General features: G+C 44.8%; 1 protein-coding gene across 3 annotated transcripts; it reads left to right on the top strand.

The window, feature by feature from the left end:
- Positions 1 to 1,725: 1,725 nt before the first annotated feature.
- LOC147613321 (putative ABC transporter C family member 15) lies at positions 1,726 to 23,369 on the top strand. Of its 3 annotated transcripts, XM_086782611.1 has the most exons (12): positions 1,817 to 2,029; positions 6,402 to 7,159; positions 8,912 to 11,331; positions 11,451 to 11,537; positions 17,915 to 18,559; positions 18,708 to 18,872; positions 21,214 to 21,508; positions 21,616 to 21,830; positions 21,937 to 22,242; positions 22,339 to 22,402; positions 22,494 to 22,733; positions 22,929 to 23,369. In XM_086782611.1, exons 2-12 carry the CDS (start codon positions 7,099 to 7,101, stop codon positions 23,039 to 23,041), a joined length of 4,611 nt encoding a protein of 1,536 aa, XP_086638737.1. In that variant the 5' UTR covers positions 1,817 to 2,029; positions 6,402 to 7,098; the 3' UTR covers positions 23,042 to 23,369. The 3 variants fall into 3 exon arrangements, with proteins under 3 accessions (XP_086638738.1, XP_086638739.1, XP_086638737.1); XM_086782612.1 differs by lacking the exon at positions 6,402 to 7,159 and having other exon boundaries at positions 1,726 to 2,029; XM_086782613.1 differs by lacking the exon at positions 6,402 to 7,159 and having other exon boundaries at positions 1,737 to 2,014.
- The last annotated feature ends 1,075 nt before the right edge of the window (positions 23,370 to 24,444 follow it).

Genomic DNA, 24,444 nt, shown 5'->3' on the forward strand with positions numbered 1-24,444 from the left:
GTAAGCAAACCATTTCGTGTAATAGTCCTCTCATCTAGTCATTGTAATGTCCTTGTATGTGAGTAGATTAGCATGCATATGAATGCAAACAATGAAAATCACAACCAAAAAAAGTGAAAGGTAGGAAAGCTCACCATTTTTTTCTTAGAATCTTGCCAAAAAAATTTCCCATCATCAATTGGTCCCTCCACCCGATGATGTACATGTAGGCTACATTTAGCTTTCTTTAAATTTTATCATGTATTGTTCTTCCCATCATAATTAGTCCCTCCACTTGATGATGTACATGTAGGCTACATGTAGGCTACATTTAGCTTTCTTTTAATTTCATAAGCATATCATGGATTTGTCTTTTCTATGACAACTCATTGTACCATATTGGTTCTCTTTCCCATCATACTAATCCATCCTATGGATTGAAAATATGGCATTCTATTTTATGGACCTTTGTGATAGATTTTAGACCGTGTGAAAGCTAATGCAATACATTGTTATTGTGTTGTCTTACTAAATGTGCTATAAGGAAAATTACCAATTGGTTAGCAAGGAGGAGATCAAACATAATATACAAGAGGAATCAAATTGCTATGATACTACAAACCCCCACCATTTGTGTAAATATATGTATGTGTATATGTACGTGTAAATGAGTGATTTATGGGTTCAACATGTTAGTTAACTACATATTCTTATTTGAAAAGGTAAACCTCCTCTCAAAGATTTTTGGTGCCATGAGAGAGTACCAAAAATTCTAAAGAGGTTTTAGCTTTACACTTTACAATGATGCATGTTGAAGATGACTTCTTCTTGTATTTACCACTTAACTCTTTCCTTCTTCAAGATGATTCCTCCTCCTTTCTTTGACCACGTTTACATTGACTCCTACTTAAATCGACCACACCTAGCTCTTCCTTTAAGAATGAGGACCCACCACTTGACTCATTCCTTTATGTTTGGTAGCAATGACTTTCAACCTTATTTTCATTGGCAAAGAGTCTGTATGCCTCACCTTTCTCTCTCCAGCGTTCCTCCCCTCCCCCCTTCTCTCTCTCTCTCTCTCACACACACACATTCTCACTTAAACTTTTTTCCTTGTCCCTAGGTCTCCCTCCCAATTAAGATAGGCTTCCTGAGGACTTGCCAATGGTCAAAGGTTTTCTTAAGCTCTAAGTTTACCACCTTTTTCATGATGCTTTTCACGTTGAGTCTCTTGAATCATTTTCCATGATGCTGTGTTGAGCCACTCATACCTTAGTTTTGATGCCCAAGCGACATTCAATACTCTTGTGCAGATGCTACAATTCGCATGGGATGGTGGATCGAAATGCTGGTTGCTGTGCAACAGAGAAATCAAGGAGAGTGGGAAACACAGAAATGGCTTGTTTTGTTAATGTTTGATTTAATTTTGAGCCTTCCCTAATTAATGGAATTTCTTTTTTCACTCATTGTGTGCCCCTATTGGACAAGTTTGATGTAAACGATAGCCGGTCTCGTCGATCGTCGTTGTGTTGGTGTGTAAGGGTTCTGAAAATATGGCCAGCATGCTTATTGGCCGTGCTAATGGGAAAAGGGACGTGGGAGGAAGCTTGGTCAACAAGTAAATAGATGCGATTTTGAAAATTAAGGTTCCGATTGAAATATATGCGCTTTGGGACTATAAATAATTCGGACCGTAGTGAATATGCTACCTTGTTTGATGCCAAATAAATAATAAATAATTGCCACTTTTTTCCTTATTTTATCAGCTTTTTTTTTCTGTAATGTGAGATTTTTATTTCCTCCTATTTCACATGTGTTGGAGAGTTAAACTCCCAAATAATGAGATATTTTTCTCTCCTCTCTCCAGTTTCAACTAGATCCAAAAAGTGAGCTAAACGCTGGTTTCTAAGCTTATTAGAGAGACTATTTCCTTGTAATTTGCTGTGTGCAGGCTGTAGAGGAAGTTAATTACACGATTGTGCTCTGATTTGGGCAAGCCTGATGATAACAGGCTTCGGTGTTGATATGAAGCTGTGTAAGGCTCTATCAAGTGAGAAGACTTCAGCACCTCACAAATGCATTAAACGGAGCCTTAACTAAATCTATTAATTAGTTCTTAATTCTCATTAAGCATTGGTGTTTCAGTGAGTTGATTGCTGTTCTCAAGCTCGCATACAGGGTGAGCATAATGCATGAAATGAGCACCTGCATATGAACAGTCCTTTAATTTGTGTGTGTGTGTGTGTGAGAGTGAGAATTGTTTCAAGGGTTATCATACCTAATCCAGGTGAGATTCTAGGCGGAATTCCCAATTCTAGCCAATGCAGACCTTAGTAGCACAGCTTGTTGATTTTTGGAGCTTGAACTTCTGAATGTTAGCCTTTCCTTCACGAAGGCATATCTCTGCATACTGCCCTCATCTTTAATTCTGTTCCCTTTTGCTTAAGCTGTCCTCCTGTGAGTTCTTGTTCCATCCATAGCTTTGCACCTTTCAAAACCCCCAGATTGTGCAAGGATTGCAATCCTATCATCTTTACTCTTGAATGTGATCATTGCATAGTTATTGTCTTCTCATTGTGTAGAGGATATGGAGCTGGGCATCTAGGACAAGAGGGATCCACACCAAAAATAGATCTCCATTGCTTGGTGGGCAACCCATCGTGTAGAAATATCCAGGAGAAGTAGGATATTTGGCTCCTCCTGTATGAGTGCCAGAGTCTATTGAGGGGTGTAATTTCGTGTGCTTCCCAGTTAGGCCTAAGAGTGGGAAGTCTTAGGCTTTGGTGTTGATGTGAAGCTGTGTAAGGCTTTATCAAGTGAGAAATCTTCAGCACCTCACAATGCTTTAAACAAAACCTTAACTAAATATATTAGTTAATTCGTAATTGTCATTAAGCATTCTTGTTTTAGTGAGTTGATTGTTGTTCTCAAACTTGCATGCAGGGTCAGCATAATGCATGAAATCAGCACCTGTATATGAACCGTCCTTTACTTTGTGTGTATGTGTGTGTGTGTCTCTCTCTCTTGTTGAAGAAGGAGAATTGTTTCAAGGGTTATCATACCTAATCCATGCCTTCATAAGGGCTCTAGCCGCCCTAACCACTTCTTCCTGAACATTAATTAAGGACTGAGAGTCCAGACCTAATCCATGCCTTTATAAGGGCTCTCGCAATCACCACTTCTGCCCGAACATTAATTAAGGACTGAGAGTCCAGACCTAATCCATGCCTTTATAAGGGCTCTCGCACTACCACTTCTCCCGAACATTAATTAAGGACAGAGTCCAGAAGCCAACTCGAAGTATGAGCAACCTGGCGTTATGCACAGTGCAGCTGAAGAAAGGTATACTCCTCATGGGGTTAGTCACATCGGTCCATTCCTACTCACCAGCAGGGTCCCAATGTAGATATCTGAAAGGGTATCCACCATATAGCCATAGGCACCACGAGGCATGAGTGACCATCGTTGGGGAAGGGTCCATATACCGAATACTTTCCGAGTGACCTACTGCTTTCACTGGACGGATCGGAGAGCCAGTTGTGATCATTTGTACATCACATCTCTCCATCTGCCATCCAGACTGAATAGAATAGAAGGCAACACCCCCTTCCTCCTGTGGCTTTGGGAATCCCAACACCTGCAGGGGCATGCTTGACCACATTAAAAAACCCCAACCACAAGTGATGATACTTATCTTAAAATGTACCAGTGATACAGTGATACAGTGGTTAGGTATAGCTGCATCAATCTGTGCAATCGGGTGACTCCCTCTGAGATGCTGGGTAGCTGCTTCTCTCTCATCACCTGGAAGACATTTGACAATTGATTTTTGAAGGTGCACTGGTTGCAATCTCTAAGGTTGAGACAGCTGTCAAACTCATGTAGTCTAGGAGTGAATGGGTAATTTCCCAGGTGAGAGCAGGGCTTGTAAGAAAGAAAGTTTTTGTTTTCCCTTCTCTATTCTGTGTGTGAGAAAGAAAGAAAGATGTTATTAATGTCTACGAAGACCCGAAGGGTCTATGAGACCATAAAGCTGTTACATGTGATCCATGAGTAAACTGGATGTCAAGACAACAGGAAAAAAGTAAGAGACTAGCTGCCGAAAGGATAGACAGGGCCGATGTACTACATAGACCGTGTGTGTACATACTACAATAAAGTAGGCAGCATAACCTCATGTGTCTGGGCTCATAATGTGTCGTCCTCCTCATGGAACGTGTATCTGGCCTCAATATCCATCACCCGTGGGGCTGCCTCTCTATATCATCTGAAGCAAGTCTTGGATCTCAAGCTGGCGAGTGGAGGCTGTGGATTGTTGGGAGCAGGGGCGTCTGGGTCTCTGGAGGGTCTGTGCTCTCTCACTCGGACTCCCCTGGTGAGAGAGAAAGAAAGAAAGATATATTAACATCTCCTAAAGGCCGAAATGGCCCATGAGACCAAAACAAGGTACAACTGATAATGATGATGTTTCATCATAACAAATCTGAAAGAAAGAATGAAAATAGTAACATCCTAAGAGAGCTAAGAGCTGAAAGTTGAACCGTTGAATCGTCGCGGTAAACTCCTCCGGTGGCGGGCAATGATGGCTCGAATCTGCCGATGGTGAGGGAGTCGTGGACGCGATCCTCGTGGTCGTGGGTGTCTCGCTCTACAGATGGCAATGGCTTTGTCCAGGGTGACTCCTTTGGAGGGTGGTCTGCCAGGTAGGCCTGTAGAGCTGGTGGGGTTACAGTGCTGGCTCTGAAAAAATCTGTGAGGGCTCTCTGTCTAGGCGGCTCTGGTCCCACTGCCCTCCTGTCCCTCAATAGGCTCTCTCTATGGCGTCTAAGCTCAAGTATGAAGAGCCCTAAGCACCTTTGGTCCTCAAAGTCCATGATCTGACGCAAAGGTCCAAAGCCTTCACGGAACGGGTAGTGGTACCTCCCTTGGATCTCATAGTAGACAGTACAACGACATATATAGTGTTCCTCTCCGACTCCACCTCCCGATGGCAAAGCTGGCATATGCGGTCCTCTAGTGATATATCCTCATATCGACCTGTCTCTATCCTCAGCCGGTGTGAAGAGGTGCGAATCTGTCCAATAGCACTCCGAATACCACGTGAGAGGTGTGTGTCTATGTAAGCATGGCGTATAATAAACCCGTCCGAAGAGAGGTGTAGAAAATGACTATGGTAGTGTGCCATTTTCGTGCCCAACGGCTGCGGGGGCCTGACCCATGTCCTCTCTGTATCTATTCTCACAATGTCCATCTTGATCACACCTGATTCAGCTCTGAACGGCTGAGATCTAAGAACGGGCAGTCCATGCTGTAAGCAAAAGGCGGGAGTGCATCAATACTCATGCCATGCAAGGCCAGCCATGTGCGCATCTGGGCATACCAACACTGGGTGTCTCCCTCATCTGCAAGCTGTTTGGAGGAAGTGAGTGCTAGGCGAGGGTATTTCTGCTGAGGGAGCTCCCATATTCTATGGAGAAAAGTAACTCCACGGAACAAAGCCTCAGTAACCACTGGGGCAGCCCCCATCTCTGCCCTGATGATCTCATGTGGTACAGATGACTTGCTCCGAAACATGCGTGCAATCATCATCACTAATGGCCTCTCCATATGCTGCCATCCATCATAATAGTCTCTCTCTGGTCCGTCCTGTCCTGCCAATGGCTCCCTCCTCTTATGGAAAAGACTAGGCCCTCATATCTCTGCTCCATAGAGAAGTGTCGATGTAACCAGAGTGTCAAATAGCCATAGTTTCGTGCGTGGCTCCTGAAACTGTATGTCTGCGCACTGTCTCTCGAGTGCCCCCAAAGCTGCAAATCCTCGTGCTAGTCTAGCCTCTGCTGCCTCCCTCGTAGAAAACCGTGGCCCTCTGAAGGTCACCCCCAGGTACACAGGATCTGACATACTTAACTGGCTCTCCTCTAAACGTACACTGCGTCTGTGTTCTAGTCACCTATGCTTGTGTGGTATTAAATGTCATAACCTTGGTTTTACTAAGGTTCATTGTGAGATCTTTGTCCACACAAAAAGACTGCAATGCATCCAAGTGTCTTTGTAGTCCCTCAGGAGAGTCTGAGATAAGCACAATGTCATCTGCATATAGTAGGATGGGTATCAACACCCCAGCTAGGCTCGTCACCCAATCTATCCACATAGTCTGAGACCTCATCAATGTATAGCCCAAAGAGCGTGGGTGAAAGCGGGCAGCCCTGCTTCACCCCAATAGTACTGTTCACTGCATCCGACAAGCCCCTTGGTTTTGGAATTGTTGCACCATCCTGTGTAGAGAGAGAGAGAGAGAGAGAGAGGCCCTCTGGTTTTGGAATTGTTGCACCATCCTGTGGATGCTTATAGGAGAATGTTGGGAAAGCTACCGTTGCATTTTAATCAATCCTTTTTGGATTTTTCATGTGTTTATGTTGTAGGCGGTGCAACACTTTGCGGACAGGGTCAGGGAAGATGGAACGGGGGCTTGGCAGGTGTTTTGTGGTAATTTGCAAAAGCTTGCACGTCAATATGGAATTGCCAATGCTTCAGCGCAGCGTGCTTATTTGCAGGAGGTGCAAGCTCTCTTGCATGCCTTGCAATCCCTGGCTCTGTTTGGCCCCACAGAAGTGACGAGCTTGATGGTGCGATCTCTTGGTTGGGTCACGAGGTGCAAGCTATTCAAGACATGCAGTATGTGAAATTCAAGCTCTTGGCAAGGCTTGATACTTTGCTGGATAATAATTGCCAAACCCATAAGTTTTATCCATGCTTGCATTAGAAATATGCAAGGGAGAATATTGTGCGTTTACAAGATCAGCAAGGGGTTATTATTACTGACCCGGCTGGGGTTGTCGACATTTGTATGGACTACTACAGGGACCTTTTGGGACCCCCATAGGTGGATTCGGCTGAGGTTATGGCAGCCCGGGACTTGTTGTTTCAGCAAGTTAGGAATCAGGTCTCTCCCGATTTGGCAGTTGATTTGGATGCACTGATTAAGGAGGGGGAGGTGGAAGCTGTGTTGCTTCATTTGCCTCGGGGGAAAAGCCCGGGTTGGAATGGCCTCACGAATGAACTTTTCAAAAAGTTTGCTGAGGATTAGAAAGTACCTTTGACGGCTATTTGTCAGGAGGTATGGAGCTCAGGTTTCATGCCTTTGGATTGGAAGATTCGGTTGCTCCATCTCTTGTCCAAGGTACCTTCTCTTGTTCATTTGAGGCATTGGAGGCCGATCAGTCTTATGGGAGCCATGTAAAAGATATTCACAAAGGTGCTGGCTAATCGTTTACAGAGGGTTCTTCCGTCTCTTGTTCAGCCATGCCAATATGGCTTTATCAAAGGCCAGGATATCCTGCACAATATTCTTCATGTGCAAATAGGCATTGATTGTGCAAAAGCCACGAAGAAGCAGGAGGTGCAGCTCGACTTGGAAAAAGCTTTTGATTATGTTAGTTGGTCTTTCTTATCACAGCTTATGACAATTTTGGGTTTTGCCTAAGAGATTAGGGGGAGGAGCTCGGTTGGATGTGCGCATTTATCTTCTAGCTCGCCATTGGTCCTTGTTTCAAGACCTGTGTCTTCAAACGTAGCCTTGGGTATATATGGCCCGCAAACTTATTGCAGAAGTGGGTATTCATTAGGGTAAGACAAGATTTTCTACATCATGGTGGGAGGTTTTGAATGGGGCACAGACGGTCAGGGTGCCTGCTTCTGAGTTGCTTTCACATTTGCTAATCTCTTGGCAAGAAGTCTTATCACATACTCGTTGGAATCCACCATAGAATAGGCTTCATGCGAACTCCTTGCAGAGAGAGCCTTTTGTTACCACATGGGTTGTGAGCTGAACTGTATGGCTAGGTTGCACTTGGTGCGGGTGGCTGATGCATTGATACCAAGGCAGGGCCGGGTTTTCTCTTCCATCAGATTCGTTAGCATTTCAGGGTTCCCGGGTCTTATAGTTTACTGTGGAGTGTGATTAAGGAGAAATTAGATTCGTTTGGGAATATTCCAGCCCTCGAGGCTGCTACACCATGGGCTGATTGGATGCTTAAAAATCCTGGGGATCTTATGCTAGTGTCTACCATTCGTTGGTTGAGGATAAGAGGTGGGTTATTAAAAAAGCCAACAAAGTCTAGCGGGTAGCTCGAAGATGCTCGTGGTGGAAGCATACATTGATGGGTGTTTGGTGTTCCAAGATCCCTTTTCAAGGGAAAGTCTTTGTTTGGCGGGTGTTGGTGGGAGGTTTGCCTAAAGGGGATCAATTGTGCAAGAGGAAGCTTGCAGAGCAGGCCTTCATGTTTTCTGCACCACTTGCCCAAAGAATAGCCGCTATTTATTTATGCATTGCCTGGTTGCTAAACATGTTTGGGATTTTGTTTCCCGAGTTTGGTGGTCCATTGCACACACACAGGTTTCGGTCAAGGATTGGGTTTTCGGCAATCTTCTGGGTGCAATAGTGGAGGCTGCACTTGTGGATTTGTTTCATTTCTTTAGGTGGATCGGCTTGTGGCACAGCCGCACATATGGCTCACCCGAAATGCATTCATCGTCAATGGCCAGTTGGGTATACAGGGCCATATTGGACGAATTCGTTTCTTGCTGTTGTGGCAGCTTTCGGCCATGGCTTCTGCGCATGTGATAGGCCGGGAGTTGGCCGCTTCTTGGATTCGGATCATCCGCACAGTTCCATTGCGTGCATAGTTGATAGAGGGTTTTGTCCCGGCGGCATCGTCACTACTCGGGAAAATGTATCAGTTTTCTGGACTGTCTACTATTTCTGTCCCCCCTCCCCCCTTTTCTTGAGTTTGTTTGTGCTCTAGCCCAGCTGTTGGCCATGGCCTGTGCACATCACCTTTGCATAATATTATGTTCTTACCTTTATGAGAGAGAGAGAGAGAGAGAGAGAGAGAGAGAGGGGTGCAAATGCTAACTTGTCAGCATTTTGCAGTGCCACAGCCTTGGGCGGCTTATTGCCATCTCACAAACTGTTCAGATTTCTCACAGTGCCGGCAGAACCTGTCCCACAAGTTCACAAATGGGGCTAAGTATCTTAGACCATGGCAGCATGCATATATGGTTGATCCATGTTTAATGTATGTGGTGGTTTCCATAGTTCATCTCATCTTTCTGCTCTCATTCAACATACTCAGTTGTTGGAAGAAATTCAAGAATCACAGGGGATCTACATCAGAATGGGTAGCTGCTGTTGCTGATAATGATCAGTCCATTGCAGTCGGACACGTGTACAAGGCGACGCTTGCCACATGCATTTTTCTTTGCCTGTCTCACTTAGCTGTTGTGATATGGGGTGCTGTTTCCGCAGTGGAGAAAGGATGGCAGGGCTTTGTTTTGGTAGAGCTAGCTGGTTTTGTTCAATTGAGTGCATGGTTTACGATGACTGCTGCTACCGCAGGTGCAAAAATGGAAAGAAAAGCCAGTTATTCTTGCCTGTTACGTACATGGTGGATTGTATCTTTCTTCACAGCTGCTCTGACTTTCTCCTCAAAATTTATGCTTTTGAGAAGACGTGAGGTATTGCAGTTAGATGTATGGGTAGATCTGTTGGCTCTACCTGGATGCACATTTCTCTGCATTGTTGCCGTTTATGGAAGAAAGGATCTTGGAAAGCCTGCACTGGAAGGTGTACATGAGCCTCTTCTAGATGTTTGCTCTGAAAAGCCAGCTTCAGGAAAGAAGGTGACGGATTATGCAACAGCAGGTCTTTGTAGCCTTGCCACATTCTCTTGGCTGGACCCTTTGCTTGCAATCGGCCACGAGAAGCCCCTCGAACTTGATGACATACCTCAGCTTGCAGAGAAGGATTGTGCGGCCTCTGCATCTGACCTTTTTAGAACCAATTGGAGCAAGGTGGAAGCAAAGAGCTTGGTTAAGTGCCTTGTACTGTCCTTATGGAAAGTAACATTAGTAAATGCCTGTTTTGCTGGGTTGTACACATGTGCCTCATATGTGGGTCCCTACATGGTCGATGATTTCGTGGAGTATCTAGGTGGGAGAAGACGATTTGCTCATGAAGGGTATGTTTTGGTATGTGTGTTCTTCTTGGCAAAGCTGGTTGAGACCTTGGCCCAAAGACAGTGGTATTTTGGTATTGAGCAGTCGGGGTTGCAGGTAACAGCAGCACTCAGTGCAGTAATCTACAGGAAGGGGTTGTCTCTATCAAATCAATCACGGCGGAGTCATACAAGTGGTGAAATAGTCAATTATGTGAGTGTTGATGTGCAGAGAGTGAGTGACTTTTCATGGTACCTACATGAGTTTTGGCGGCTGCCTGTACAAATTTTGTTAGCCCTTTTTATCCTTTACAAGAATCTGGGTATTGCTGCCTTGGCTGCACTGGGAGCCACTGTATTGACAATGCTTGTAAACCTTCCACTCACTAGCATACTTGGGAAATTTCAGAAGGGTATCATGGAAGCAAAGGATGCGCGGATGCGGGCAACTTCTGAAGTGTTAAGGAGCATGAGGATTCTCAAACTACAGGCATGGGAGGTGAGGTATTTCAAGAAGCTAGAAGACTTGAGAAAAGTGGAATGTGGGTGGCTTCGTAGGTTTTTATATGCACAAGCAGGAGCAGTGGTGCTTTTCTATTGTGCACCAGCGACAATTGCAGTGGCTACCTTCACTACTTGTGTGTTGATTGGGATGCCTCTAACAGCAGGGAGGATTCTCTCAGCATTGGCCACTTTCAGAACCCTCCAGGGCCCAATATATGGGATCCCGGATCTTGTCGGAAAGTTGGCAGAGGCCAGAGTCTCAGTGCAGAGGATCCAAAAGTTTCTCCAGGAGCCAGAGATAGATTCAGAGGCGGTGGAGCATTCACAAGTGCTGAGTGAGGAAGATATGATGCCCATTGAGATCCAGGGTGCATGCTTTAGCTGGGACTCTTGTCATGAGAAACTCACTCTAACAGTGCAGGAGCTGCAAATAATCAAAGGTTCAAGAGTGGCAGTATGTGGACAGGTTGGGTCCGGAAAGTCCAGTTTAATATCGTGTATTCTTGGGGAGATCCCGAAGCTCTCAGGTAGAGTTAAAGTAAATGGAAGTAGAGCATATGTTGCTCAGTCAGCATGGATTCAAAGTGGCAAGCTTCAAGATAACATATTATTTGGAAAGCCAATGGACAGGCAGAAGTATGACCATGTGTTAAGTGTCTGCGCACTAACAAAAGATCTCGAGCTTTTTGCACATGGAGACCAAACGGAAATCGGTGAGCGAGGTATTAATTTGAGTGGTGGACAAAAACAAAGAATTCAGCTGGCTCGTGCCCTCTATCAAGATGCAGACATTTATCTCCTTGATGATCCTTTCAGTGCCGTGGATGCTCACACTGGGTCCCATCTTTTTCAGGTAGTGTGGTAGGAGGCACGCGTGGCCTTGGTTTATAGCATTGGAAAAAGCAATCCAATTATCCTATATTACATATTGTTCTCATAGCAATGGCTAATCTTTCAAAGTGTGCCTTGCAGAAATGCATATTGGAGATGCTTGAGGGAAAGACTGTGGTGTACGTAACACATCAAGTGGAATTCTTGCCTGCAGCCGACAATATATTGGTAATGCCACGATACATATCCTACTGTTATTGCTACATGTGTAGGGAAAGTCTGATGATTAGAAATTCTACCGATTAAGGTGTGCTTAACTTTATGTTTTGGTGCAATTAACTTTAATTCAAGAGATGAGAGATTGAGATAGGTACACCCAATTGGGTCCAACTAACTTAAGAGTCCCTATCTTGTGGTGTATTTTACTTGTACTGCTGGATATGATGGATCAGGATCCCTGTGAAGTAAGTACCGACCTCTGTGAACTGTGCGTGAACTGAGTTCCAGGCTGAACTTGAAGCATGACTGCTCAACAAGGTCGTTTCTGTGCACAGGCAGGCTGCCTTCTGGGCTTGGCAGATCTTGGTCGTTTTGTTCAGGTCAGGGACTTTTGCTGGTGATCTCTGCTGCTTCAAATTGTTGGATATGCTTGTGCTTGAATATTTGAGAGATGAGCAATGAGGGAGGGCATGGGGCACTTTTATAGGGACAGTTGGGGCCCGTTCAATGGGTTGGCCTGTTCAACCAGCCCCACAACCTGCTAATTGGCTGGAATCCTCACCACCCGACCTGCTCTTGCCCAGCCTGAGTCTGACCTGTACCTGGCCCCTATATGGTCTGCCTGTTTGGCCTGTCCAGCTGCTGTCGGCATTGCCTGGTCTGCTTGAATCAGCCTGCCTCTCCCCAGAATGGCAGCCGGTATATTCGTATGGGTTGTAAACTGTCCTGTGGGTTCAAGTACGCGTGCACACACACATTGGTATCTGGCAGCTGTTTCTTGGCCCAATATGTTGCCTAGACACTAGTACAACTTACAATCCAAGTGGGTTACATTTGAGTGCGGAACAAAGCACACAAAATGCCTTGTTAGCTCACACACAATGGAGAGCTGGACTCACACACACAATGCTCAAAGACAAGAACACAAGGGTGTAGAGCGTGAGAGAAATCGACAAGCTCAAAGGAGAGAGATGAAGCTCTCTACAAGTACAAAGAGAAAGCACAAATGAGCAAGCAACTCTAAAGTGAGGATGAGGTTGCTTATATAATAGCTAACCCTAAGGTGCCCGTTCACACTTGGATGGCCATGGGGAAAAACCGAGTGGGTTAAAAGTCCCCATGGCATGAGTGCAAGACCTCCAAGTGTAATACTACCAAATATCTAACAAACCCCCCAAGTACAAATGTGAGGTTTACAGAGATTGCAGATCAGTCTTTTAAAGGGAAGAGGCTCAAAGCTTTGCAGAAGGCCTCAAACTTCTCACGTGATACGGCTTTTAGTGAAAAGACTTGACACATTGTTTTGTGTACTGCAATAGATCAGATTGATCTCTCGTGCATGGAGCTTCTCTTTGACATAGTGGTAATGCACTTCAATGAGCTTGGTTTTGGCATGAAAGACAGGATTCTTTGCAACTCTCCTGCTTAGCTTGTTGATGGTCTTGGCACGGTTTTCAGAAAATCCATCAACAATGCCAAAGATGCCTCGAAAAACTTCCCTTAAGGATGTTCTGCTTCGTGATCAAAACTTCCGCCTTATGGAGGAACTCTGACTAGACCTCCTTTAGATCAACTGTAGGCAATGTTCCCACAGACTTTGGCATCCAACAGACTTTGTGTCTGGTTCAATCTGGTGGAAGCTAGATCTGCTTAGAAACATAAGAAAACTGGATGTTCCTAATTGTACTCGGTGATCTGTTTAGGACTTGTTTTTGGTGGTTTGGCCCTTGTGTGTCGTAGAGACCTGAAAATTTCCCAAGAAAACTCATTCATGTGATTAACTACAGGCAAATGAGAACTAGTAGAAGATACTACACTTTAAGAATTTATAGCCTGGGTTGATTATTTAGCACCATGAATATTGCTCTTTAAACTTCCCTTGCCACTTGCACATCAAAGAGAACATGCGGAATCCTTCAATAGTGCAGAATGCATGATTGTGCCAGTCAATTTTATGCTTAAACTTGTGTAAGCACTTCATGCCCAAAATCACATTTGCACGTGTAAAAAGTGTGATGACAAAATCATGCATGAATGCCACCTTGTGAATAACTAACTTGGCACTACAGACTTTGGACTTGATCCTAAGACTCATATTTGTGCCAAAACTTGCTGCATTCTTCTCTACGGGCGTCAACCCTAAGCGGGCATGCTGAGCAGCTCGTTCATAGAGTACATTCTTTGTGCCTAGATGATTGTGACACTTATTAACTCCATGGAGTCATCCTCCCTAGTGGAGCCCCCCTCTTGCAGACTTTGGACTTGGCACTACAGACTTTGGACTTGATCCTAAGACTCATATTTGTGCCAAAACTTGCTGCATTCTTCTCTACGGGCGTCAACCCTAAGCGGGCGTGCTGAGCAGCTCGTTCATAGAGTACATTCTTTGTGCCTAGATGATTGTGACACTTATTAACTCCATGGAGTCATCCTCCCTAGTGGAGCCCCCCTCTTGCTTATCTTTCTGCTCCCTACTAATAATAGCCCCAACAAATGGAGCTATTGGTGAAGGTAGTTGAGCGACAACTGTGGTTATTAAGGTGTCGTTTGGCATAGGATCTTTTGTTGTGTTTGATCGTGTGGAAAAAATAAAACATTTGATTTTCCTCACGGCACTTCTACTGTTCGGCTCCAGACAAGGTGCCCTTTGTTATGCCTTTTTCAACCCGTACTCACATTTGCCAACAAGGTCACTCAACTGACCTTGTAGTTGCAACAAGAAAACAGATTCTTTCCTTAATGGATTGGAGCAGAGTCTCCTATGGTATGTACGCAACTTCAGTCTCCACTCATGTGTAGATGCGGTTGAGCACGCCTAGAATATGGAGGCCATGCACAATGGGAAGCTGCAGATTGCCCAACTATCTAATGTGTCTAGGCCGCCCCAATTTGTGGCAACTCTGTGTAGTTCCGAGGGTCTTCTCAGTCCAACCACAAATACACAGAGTGCAGAACGCCTATGTGCAGAAGAGAGAAAAATGCAGCAGAATCACATATACAGCACACATACGAGTCCCAAAAACTATGACCTGTTTTATGTACAAGAAATAGTGTTACAGCTGAAATCAAGTACAACGGGAGGGATATGAGAGGAAGACACCATTGCTGTGCTGAGTACACCTCTGGCTGGATTCGCCCTCTAGAGAGATGCTCTGGAGAAATCCAATGCTTTGTATTTTGCAATGATTTTGATGAATTTCCACGCACATATATATATATATATATATATATATATATTTGGTCCTTTTCTGCTGGTCGGACACCTTTATTAAAGTCGGCTTGTTATAAATACCCATGACCAGCAATAATAGTTTTATGTTTTCACACGTTGTTAGGAGAAATCAGCAAACCCCAAAATCATGTACAGTAGAGGTCAAGGCATGTGCATCTGGCCTTGGTCCACTCGATTGATCTTGCTAGGTGTGATTGTTGGAGTAGTAGTAAGTTCCCTTACTTGCAGGTGACAAAGTGGTACGAATCATGTACAAGTGTGTGTGCATGATGTGATGGAATGTTGCATAATCTCATCATATGTACAAAATATAGCATGTTGCTTGTTGCATGATGTGTGTGTGTTTGTAACAAGGGCCCAAGAGATGATGACCATTCATGTGTCAATTCTCCCATGACATTGTACTCTTGGTCTTAGTGGGTGATGGCATTCGAAGACCTTTTCTTACACTCGGGCATTGGATATGGTGGAGTCATGGCTACTCATATCCAGGAGGACTCATCTCGGGAAGCATAGCTACTGGCATAAGAGACGATGTTGGCATTGACAAGAGCATTGAGGTTGGACAATGGGGAAAGGTGGTAGTCTTGTCTTCAAAACCATGGCATCGGAGTGGCAGTTGCACTTGGTAATGGATAGTCTTGTAAAAGGGTGGTGTTACATGTGAACAAGGACTTCAAACTCAAAAGATTTTAAACCTTTGGGAATGAGGATAATGGGCAAGCCAATGGTGTGATAACGTGGCAGTATGAACCTTCAGAAAGGAAAGAAGGTGACTGATAGCGTGGAGACAGAGCAGCTGGTCGACGGCCACGACAAACGGCATACATGATGACGTCTGGATTACTGCCTGCTCCAGAACATGAACTTGAACCAGAGAGCCAACAGGTAGATCTTTTTAAATCATGAGAGGAGGATGAGGTTAGCCTATCAATTTCCATGGAGCTTCGAGACAGTTACTTTGAGTCTGATAAGGAGGAGGATGATGCTACTTACCTTGTAGAAGATCTAATAAGCGAGCTAGAGAGCTTGGAGATCGAGCCGGTAGATATGGAGCAGAACCTGCAGATGTACCAGAATAGAAGTGGAGCAAAAGTGCATGATTTTCCAGAGTGCTCCAAGTTTAGTAGGAGGGAATGTCACGTGCATCACCCATGTGAGTGCCACATGGACATGCTTCCTACTTGCAACCGCCTTCTACTCAAAGTACAGGGCAGAGTATGGCCCGATTCGGGCAGTTTTGGCAGCCCAATATACGTCCGAAGTTGCTCAAGACCCAAGACATGGGCTAACAATTGGGACACAAGTCGGGCATAATATGAACACAAGAAAATACCTTTTTGATAACTTTTCAGTGTCATAAAAGCTCTAGTGGACTTGAACCCAACTTGCTATCACTTCCCTATATAAAGGCAGGTCAAGGGTCATGCTTGAGCATTCAGATACAGTGGTTCCCAAGCCAAGACAAAGGGCTAGAGAACCAAGACCAAGGGTAACAGAAACCAAGGGGTCTCGATCATCAGAGAAGCTATGAATCAACAACAGAGCAGCCCTCCTGTCCGTTAGAGTATGCACAAGTGGATGAGACAGATTTTCAAGGTATAGAGTTTTTTTGGAAGTTTGGACTGGTGATTTAATAAGAGGAGGGAAAGAATCAGAGTTGAAACAATGGAGATCTATCCACCCCTCGGTGAAGGTGATGTGCACATGGTAATGGATCTTTTCTTGGGTGAAAAAAAACAACAGAGATCTAAGCAAATTATAGTCCAAAGTTCACTATACTGGTGGTGGGTGGTTTCAAATACCCAATACTTTGGTGCAATTAGCTTTAATTGAAGAGATGAGAGAGGAGGGAGAGAGACAAGTACACCCGTTTGGGACCTGGGTGCCAATTAACCTACTTAAGGGTCCCCCACCTTGCATTGTGTTTGCTTGTATTACTGAATATGTAAACAAAGTACAATGACAGATCAAGATGATAGTGACCTTCTATGGGCTAAGTGTGGGTTGAGTTCTAGGCTGAATGTTGAGATATCAAGCTCAACCAGTATTGCGGGCGCTTCCGCATTTATGCCACTGGCACGGTTGGTGAGATTATGGTTGATATGCCGCCAGTGGTGGATGACATGCTGTTTGACAACCACATTTGGATTACTAGAGTATGGCATAGTTATAGCGCTAGCTCATATAGTCGGTTTCACACTATGGACCGACCATTGTAAGTTATAGTAGGAGAGTACTTTCCCTTATAGTATATACTCTTCTCTCAATAGTTCATGGTTGTAGAGAAGAGAAGAAGATGAAGAAAATTCAGCTATCCATCTCTCTTCTGTCTTGCTCTCTCTTGTGTGTATGTGTGTGTGTGTGCGCACGGGCGCGCTTGTGAGGAACTCAAGCTGTCCTTCTCCCCCACATTCTCTTTACTGAACTGGAGCTATGACTATGCTCACTTGGGCTGGTTCTATGCTCGAGCAAGCTGGATGCTGGGATCTGGAAGATCTTGGGCACTTTGCTCCTTACAGGTTAGGGAGTTCTGCCAGTGATATCTGCTGCTTCTTCTTGTGCTTGAATATCTAAGAGAGGAGGGAGGGCATGGGACTCTTTTATGGACACAAATTGGCCCCTTTAATGGATCAACCTTCTCAATCAGCTCCACAACATTCTAATTGGCTGCCCGACCTGCATTCTGACCTGCCTGAGCTTCTGGTACTGCCCAGTTTGACTTGTCGGTCGACCTGTATATACAGCCTGCTAGCCTGGTTGGCCCCTAGACGGCTTGCCTAGCTGCCTGTTTGGCCTGTCGGGTCTGCTGGCCCCCCTGGCTGGTGTACTTGAAATCAGCCTGCCTCTACCTGGAATGTTGTCCACGCTGCCTGGTATTTGGATATGGGCTGTAAACTGTCCAATGTGTTCAGATATCCACAACTTACTCCCGCCTCTTGGCCTAATAAGCTGCTTGGACACTTGTATGACCCACAATCCAAGTGTGTTACATTTGTGTGCAGAACAGTGATGGTGACTAGCAATTAGTCCTGGACTAGGGCTTACAAAATGCTGTGTGTTGAGCACTAACTCTACAAAAGGTTATGTATCTGTACAATCGCTACGAGTATGGGCATATGGAACCCTAATTTATGTTTTCTTATGCCCTCAGGTGCTTGAAGATGGAAATATCATCCAAGCAGGAAGGTTTGATGATCTCTTGCAATCTGGTGCGAACTTCTGCAGACTAATTGGGGCTCACACAAAAGCTCTTGAAAGCCTTGAAAATGCGGAAAAAAGGGCAGTAGAGGAAAATATTGAAAGAGTAGACAGTGTTCGTGAAGAAGACAAAGCCAAAATGCAAGGTAACGGCGGCATGAAGCAGGAAAGTCCTGAAAATTCTACAGATCCAAAGGCCATGAAACAGCTTGTACAAGAGGAAGAGAGAGAGACTGGTAAAGTCAGTATGGCAGTATACTGGTCTCTGGTAACAGCAGTATACAAAGGTGCAGCTGTTCCATTCTTCTTATTGGCACATGTTTTGTTCCTTTCTCTACAGATTGCCAGTAACTACTGGATGGCATGGGCGACGCCCGTAAACATTCATGAGCAACCAAAAATTGGTAGCAGAGTTCTCCTTGTAGTCTTTGTTGGGTTGGCAGCTGCAAGTGCACTTTGCATTCTGGCTAGAGCTCTTCTGGTCTCAATGATTGCCCTCAAAACAGCACAGAAGTTCTTCATGAACATGCTGCACTCTGTATTCCATGCACCTATGTCCTTCTTTGATGCCACACCAGCTGGCCGTATTCTCAGCAGAGTAAGATGCAACCCCTCTTATGGCATTATATGACCTCTTCTGAGTCTGACATTGTTGCATGCATCGAGAAAGGTTTAGATTGTGAAGGGTAAGGTAATGTGAACAATAGGAGCATTTTGAAGTCCTTTGAAATCTGCTTTTTTGTCAGGCATCAACAGATCAGAGCGCCCTTGATTTGGTTGTTTATTATAGACTTGGAGGCCTAGTATTCAACATTATCCAACTCATGGGAATCATTGCTGTTATGTCTCAAGTTGCATGGCCAGTTTTTGCTTTGTTTATTCCAGTGATGGCTCTTTCTATATGGCTTCAGGTAAGTGGAAATTTGTCACTTTTCTTTGAAATTTGTTCCTCCAAGGAGAAGAAAGAAAGAAAGAAAGCTGTATTAACGCCTACTAGAGGCCGAACTCGACCTATGAGACAAATCAATGTACAACTGTCAATGTCTTCTGGATGTCCAAAAAAAAAAAGGACAAAATGAACATGAAATAAACTATGAAAGTATTTGAGCTAGTGGGGGGGTGTGATGGATGGAGCACTACTGCTAGAGGCTCAGTATGCAACCTATATGCATGAGAGAGAGAGAGAGAGAGAGAGAGAGAGAGAAAGAGAGAAAGCTAGAAAGATATATTAAGCGTTTACTAAAGACCCAATGGGCCTATGAGACCAAAGTGGTACAATAATGTCCATGGCATATCTCATCATGGAATGGAAAATAAAACAGAATGAAAACATAAATATAGCTATCTCACTGGGGTGATACAAAACTGTCCATGGAAACTCGTCATGGAATACTAAGAACATAAAAACATGGGAGCAACATCAGCTCCGAGTAGATGGTATACCACTCTCTCCAAAATGTCAATTGACAAGTATGGCCGAGAGGTCTTCCTCAGCTATGTCACGTGGAAAGGTAGCTCGATGGCGGTGGAGCATGTCCTGGACCTGGAGAGTTGATGAGGTGATCGTGGCCGACGGGGGGGTCGAGGGCATTGGGCACGCTGGAGTGCAGAGGCTCGGTCCGAGGTAACTCCTCTCGGGCGAGAGAGAGAGAAATGAAATGATATATTAACGTCTCTAAGAGGCCATAGTGGCCTATGAGACCAAAACTGAGAGTACATCTGAAGTTGGTGTCTCATCAAAGAGAACAACTAAATGAGACTAAAAAGTACAATAAACTGATTGTCCTACAGTTATAAGAACAGAACTGTAAGACTCCGAGATGCTACTTAGTAGAAAATACTAGAAAATACTGAAAAATGTATATCAGGGAGATCCATGTATGCTGATCAGTTGAAGTGTTGCCCTCTCCTTAGATCAAGTATCTCCGCCATGGGGCTGTCTAGAATGGAGAGGTCGTAGAAGCGAGGTAGGCGCCTCCGATGCCAAGCAATAATGGCTCTGATCTGGCGATGGTGAGGATGCCGTGGTCGGGATCCTGGTGGGCGTGGCCGACGAGCACGACATAAGATAACTGCTCTATCAGTGATGACTCCATGGGAGCGTGGTCGGTGCCTTGATGGCCCAATGGAGGAGGTATCAGAAGATGTGTGGGCTGGGTTGTTGGTGCTGGTGCTGAAGAAATCTGTCAGGGTTCTTCTGTCTAGGTACATCATGGCTCGGCCTCCTGTCTGCCAAGAGGGTCTCTCTGTGTCTCCTGAGCTCAAGTAGAAACAATCCCAGGCATCTCTGATCCTCAAACTCCATGACCCTGCGTAACGGCCCAAAACCCTCTCGGAAGAGGCAGTGATATCTCCCTCGGATCTCATAATAGACTGTACATCGGCAAATGTAGTGTTCCTCTGTCTCTACCTCCTGGTAGCATAGCTGACAAATGCGGTCATCCAAGATCTGATGCACATATGGCCCTGTCTCAATCCGCAGCTGGTGTGATGAGGTCCGGATCTGTCCAATGGCACAACGTATCCCATGTGATAGGTGTACATCCATGTATGCCGGGCGGGTGATAAAATCATCCGGTGAGAGGTGTAGAAAATGGCTCTTGTAATGAGCCATTTTCGTGCCCAAGGGCTCAAGGGGGCTAGTCCATGTCCTCTTTGTGTCCACTCTAATAATATCCATCCTGATCACGCGGTTTTGCTCTGAGCGGGTGAGATCCAAAAATGGACAATCCAGACTGTACTGAAAGGGTGGTAGTGCCTCTATCCGCAAACCATGTAGGTCAAACCATGATCTCATCTAAGCGTACCAACAATGAGTATCTCCATCCTCTGCCAACTGTACGGATGAGGTCAATGCCAATCGGGAGTACCTCTGTTGAGGGAGCTCCTATAGCCGCTGTAAAAAGGTAACTGCCTGGAATAGGGCCTCGGTTACTACTGGTGGGGCACCCAGCTCAGCCCGAACAATCTCATGTGGTACTGATGATTTGCTCCGAATCATGAGGGCAATCATCATAATCAGTGGTCTCTCCATTTGCCTCCATCCCTCATCTGTCCCTCTCTGAGATCTGTGATGTATACTAGGCCCCCAAATTGGAGCTCTGTACAGGAGGATCGGTGTGACAAGCGTATCAAATAGCCACAATTTGGTGCGTGGCTCCTGAAACTGTATGTGTGCACACTGCCTCTCAAGTGCCCCCAAGGCTGCATTATGTATAACTAATGGTGTTTGAACTTTCTATGGTTGTGCAGCAATATTACATAACATCTGCCAGAGAGCTTGCAAGGCTGGTGGGAATCCGCAGGTCACCTATAATTCACCATTTCAGCGAGTCTATATCTGGAGTGGCCACAATCAGAGGATTTAGCCAGGAGTCTCGATTCAGTGAGACAAACTTGCAGCTGATTGATTGTTACTGCAGGCCTCTCTTTCATAATTTTGCGGCTATGGAGTGGCTGGGTTTCAGATTGAATGTGCTGTCAAACATTGTGTTCGTTTTCTCATTGCTGCTGATTGTGAGCTTACCTGTGGGCACCTTTGATGCAAGTAGGGCTTAAGTTACCTTCTCAAACAACCATTTATTTGATAAAGTAATTAAGTACCTGTTATTCAGAAGACATACATTTGACCCGTTTTTTTTTTATGGGTTCCAGGTTTTGCTGGGCTTGCAGTGACTTATGGCTTGAATCTGGGTTTTCAACAATACATGATCATATGGAATCTATGTGAAGTGGAGAACAAAATCATTTCAGTAGAGCGTATACAACAATACACCCACATCCCAACGGAAGCTCCTCTGGTTGTGGAGAGTTCCCGCCCCCCGACCAGTTGGCCTCGGGTGGGAACAATTGCTCTTGAAAATCTGCAGGTAAGTTCTTCACATTTTCCATGGCCTACTTCCACAGCTTTTGTACTATAGATGCTCGTTCTAGATTTCCTGCATGGATGATTCCTAAGGATGGACATGTTCACAGGTACGATATGCTCCACATATGCCCATGGTTCTTTGTGGAATCACGTGCACCTTCTTGGGTGGACAGAAGATAGGTGTCGTAGGCCGGACTGGCAGTGGGAAATCAACTCTTATCCAAGCATTGTTCCGAATAGTAGAACCAGTGATGGGAAAGGTGCTGATAGATGATCTTGATGTTTCCCAAATTGGGCTACACGACCTGCGTTCCAAACTGAGCATAATCCCACAGGATCCCACACTGTTTGAAGGGACCATTCGCAACAATCTCGATCCATTGGAAGAGCATACAGATGCAGAGATTTGGAAGGTAGTCTAAAAATCTTCGCACCAATGGATTGTGTGCCGCATCTGTGCTAAAATTCCATGTATTTCTGATAATGGCCCGATCTGATGCCAAAAATAGGCCCTTGACAAGAGTCAACTTGGGGACGTTGTTCGAGCCACAGATGAGAAGCTTGATGCTTTAGGTTACTCTTCCTCCGGTCTCGTTATGTTTAACAGCATGATTTTGTGATACCCTTCTTGTTGACAACGCTACTGGTTTGACATGCTTTGCAGTAAGTGAAAATGGAGAGAATTGGAGTGTTGGGCAGCGTCAGCTTGTGTGTCTCGGGCGGGCTCTTCTAAAGCGCACACGGATCCTAGTGCTTGATGAAGCAACTGCCTCAGTGGACACAGCAACCGATAGTGTCATTCAGGATACCATACGGTCTGAATTCACAGACTGTACGGTCATCACGATCGCCCACCGTATTCCAACCGTCATAGACAGTGACCGTGTTTTGTTTTTGAGTGATGGTATGAGCTTCCCTATCATGTGTTGAATCTGCTTTTTTTGCTTTTTCCCCATGAGTAGATCCTTATGGAGTCGCAAGGTTTGGTAACGTGCCTGTTGACCCTCGCTGCTGAGACTAACGTGCCTGTTGGCTTGAATCTCTTATAAAGCTTTTCACCAAGGGCATGCGGTTCTTAGATGTGAATTACGATTTGCAGGAAGAGTTGCAGAATACGAGTCCCCTGGGCGGCTTTTGGAAAATAGATCATCTTTATTTGCAAGGCTTGTCTCAGAGTACACCCAAAGGTCAAGCAATACTGCCATGCTTTGACTAACTAGCTCTGTGCAAAGATCATCAGCCCTAAATAATCAATAATTAAAGGGTGCAAAGCATGGGTGGGTTGAAACTCCAGAGAAAAATGAATGGCGAAGCAGGGTAGACTTAAGAAAATTCAAGGTTAAACCTTGTAAGTTGGGATGGGCACTCTTTTTGGACACAAGTTCAAACAGTAAAGGGAAACATGGAAGTTTGTAGGGAATCGCTCCCACAAGTTTTTTTAAAACAATCATGCTTACCAGTACTTATCGTGCCAATATTTGCTCCCCTGTGTCATGATAAAACTTTGTTCTTCTCTTTGCAAATATTCAAAATTTTCAAATTGTGCATTATCATGTATGCTAAATGTAAAATATCTAGAGGAGGTTTATTGTTTGTACACCTATAAACAAGCTTGTTTCTTAATTTTGTATATAAATCATATGCCTTCTGGTTTTCTTAAAGTCCCTTTTCTTTCAAAGGATGGAAAGGAGGCAAGGTTTGGGGAAAGTAAGCAGGTTAAATTAGAGATTACAAGCCTCTTGAAGAGAAACATAAAGAGTTCTAGAAAAGTGTATCCACCATCAGAGGGGCTGCTGTGAACTCTTCTTGGATGACAGGGTGTGGTATTAACAATTTGCTCCGAGTCATTTGCTGGGGACATCATGACTTGGAGTCTCTCGATCCTCCTCTCGATCCTCCTCACCAAGGTACACCCAAAGTTTCAAAGAGCCATCTTTTCATGCTAGGTTCTTGGAATTTTGTCTGAAAGAACCATTTTTTGAGGGCTAAGACTGCATATCCTCTCGTCAACAATCTAGCCTAGGTTGCCGAGTGGATTGTGAAGATCAGGCTAGAGAAGGTGACTCTAGATATATATAAGATGTGGCAGTGTCCATCTCCCATCTTGCGAGTAAATTGATGCCTTGATACCACTGAGTGGGAGGTATTAAAGATCATGACCTTGGTTTTCCCAAGGTTAACCAAGAGGTATCGTCGCTCACAAAAGGTATGTAATGTCTCCAAATGCCTCTGTAATCCTCAATCATACTATATCGTCTTAGATATAGAAGGAGAGGGATCAAGGTGCATGTGAGAGGAGTTCTTATGCCACCTAGTCAATCAATGAAGTTTGAGATCAATGTAAAGCCCAAATAGAGTCAAAGAGAGGGGGGCATCCTTTTATTTCACCTTGATTGTGCTAGGGATCTCCTTTTGACATGACCCCTTGGGCTCTAAACCTACCAGTAATAAGTGACTTGTAAAGTGATGTCCTACTAGTAAGTGACTCGTACAATGATGTACTACCCCATATCATCTTTGAGGCTACACCCAAATACTCTCAGCACACCTGAGGAGGCGTGCTTGGGAACAGGTTCAAAAGCTTTCTAGAAGTCCACAAAGCACAATAAACCCGA

Source organism: Cibotium barometz, chromosome 44 (genome assembly GCF_041138505.1).
Source record: "Cibotium barometz isolate CiBa-2024 chromosome 44, ASM4113850v1, whole genome shotgun sequence".
NCBI classification, from domain to species: Eukaryota; Viridiplantae; Streptophyta; class Polypodiopsida; order Cyatheales; family Cibotiaceae; genus Cibotium; species Cibotium barometz.

Excerpts from the sequence above, each read along its gene's own strand:
- LOC147613321 (XM_086782611.1), top strand. The coding sequence starts at position 7,099 with ATGGAGCTCAGGTTTCATGCCTTTGGATTGGAAGATTCGGTTGCTCCA. Across the intron at positions 18,873-21,213 it reads CTCTTTCTATATGGCTTCAG|CAATATTACATAACATCTGC; the intron begins GTAAGTGGAAAT and ends ATGGTTGTGCAG. Across the intron at positions 21,509-21,615 it reads TGTGGGCACCTTTGATGCAA|GTTTTGCTGGGCTTGCAGTG; the intron begins GTAGGGCTTAAG and ends TATGGGTTCCAG.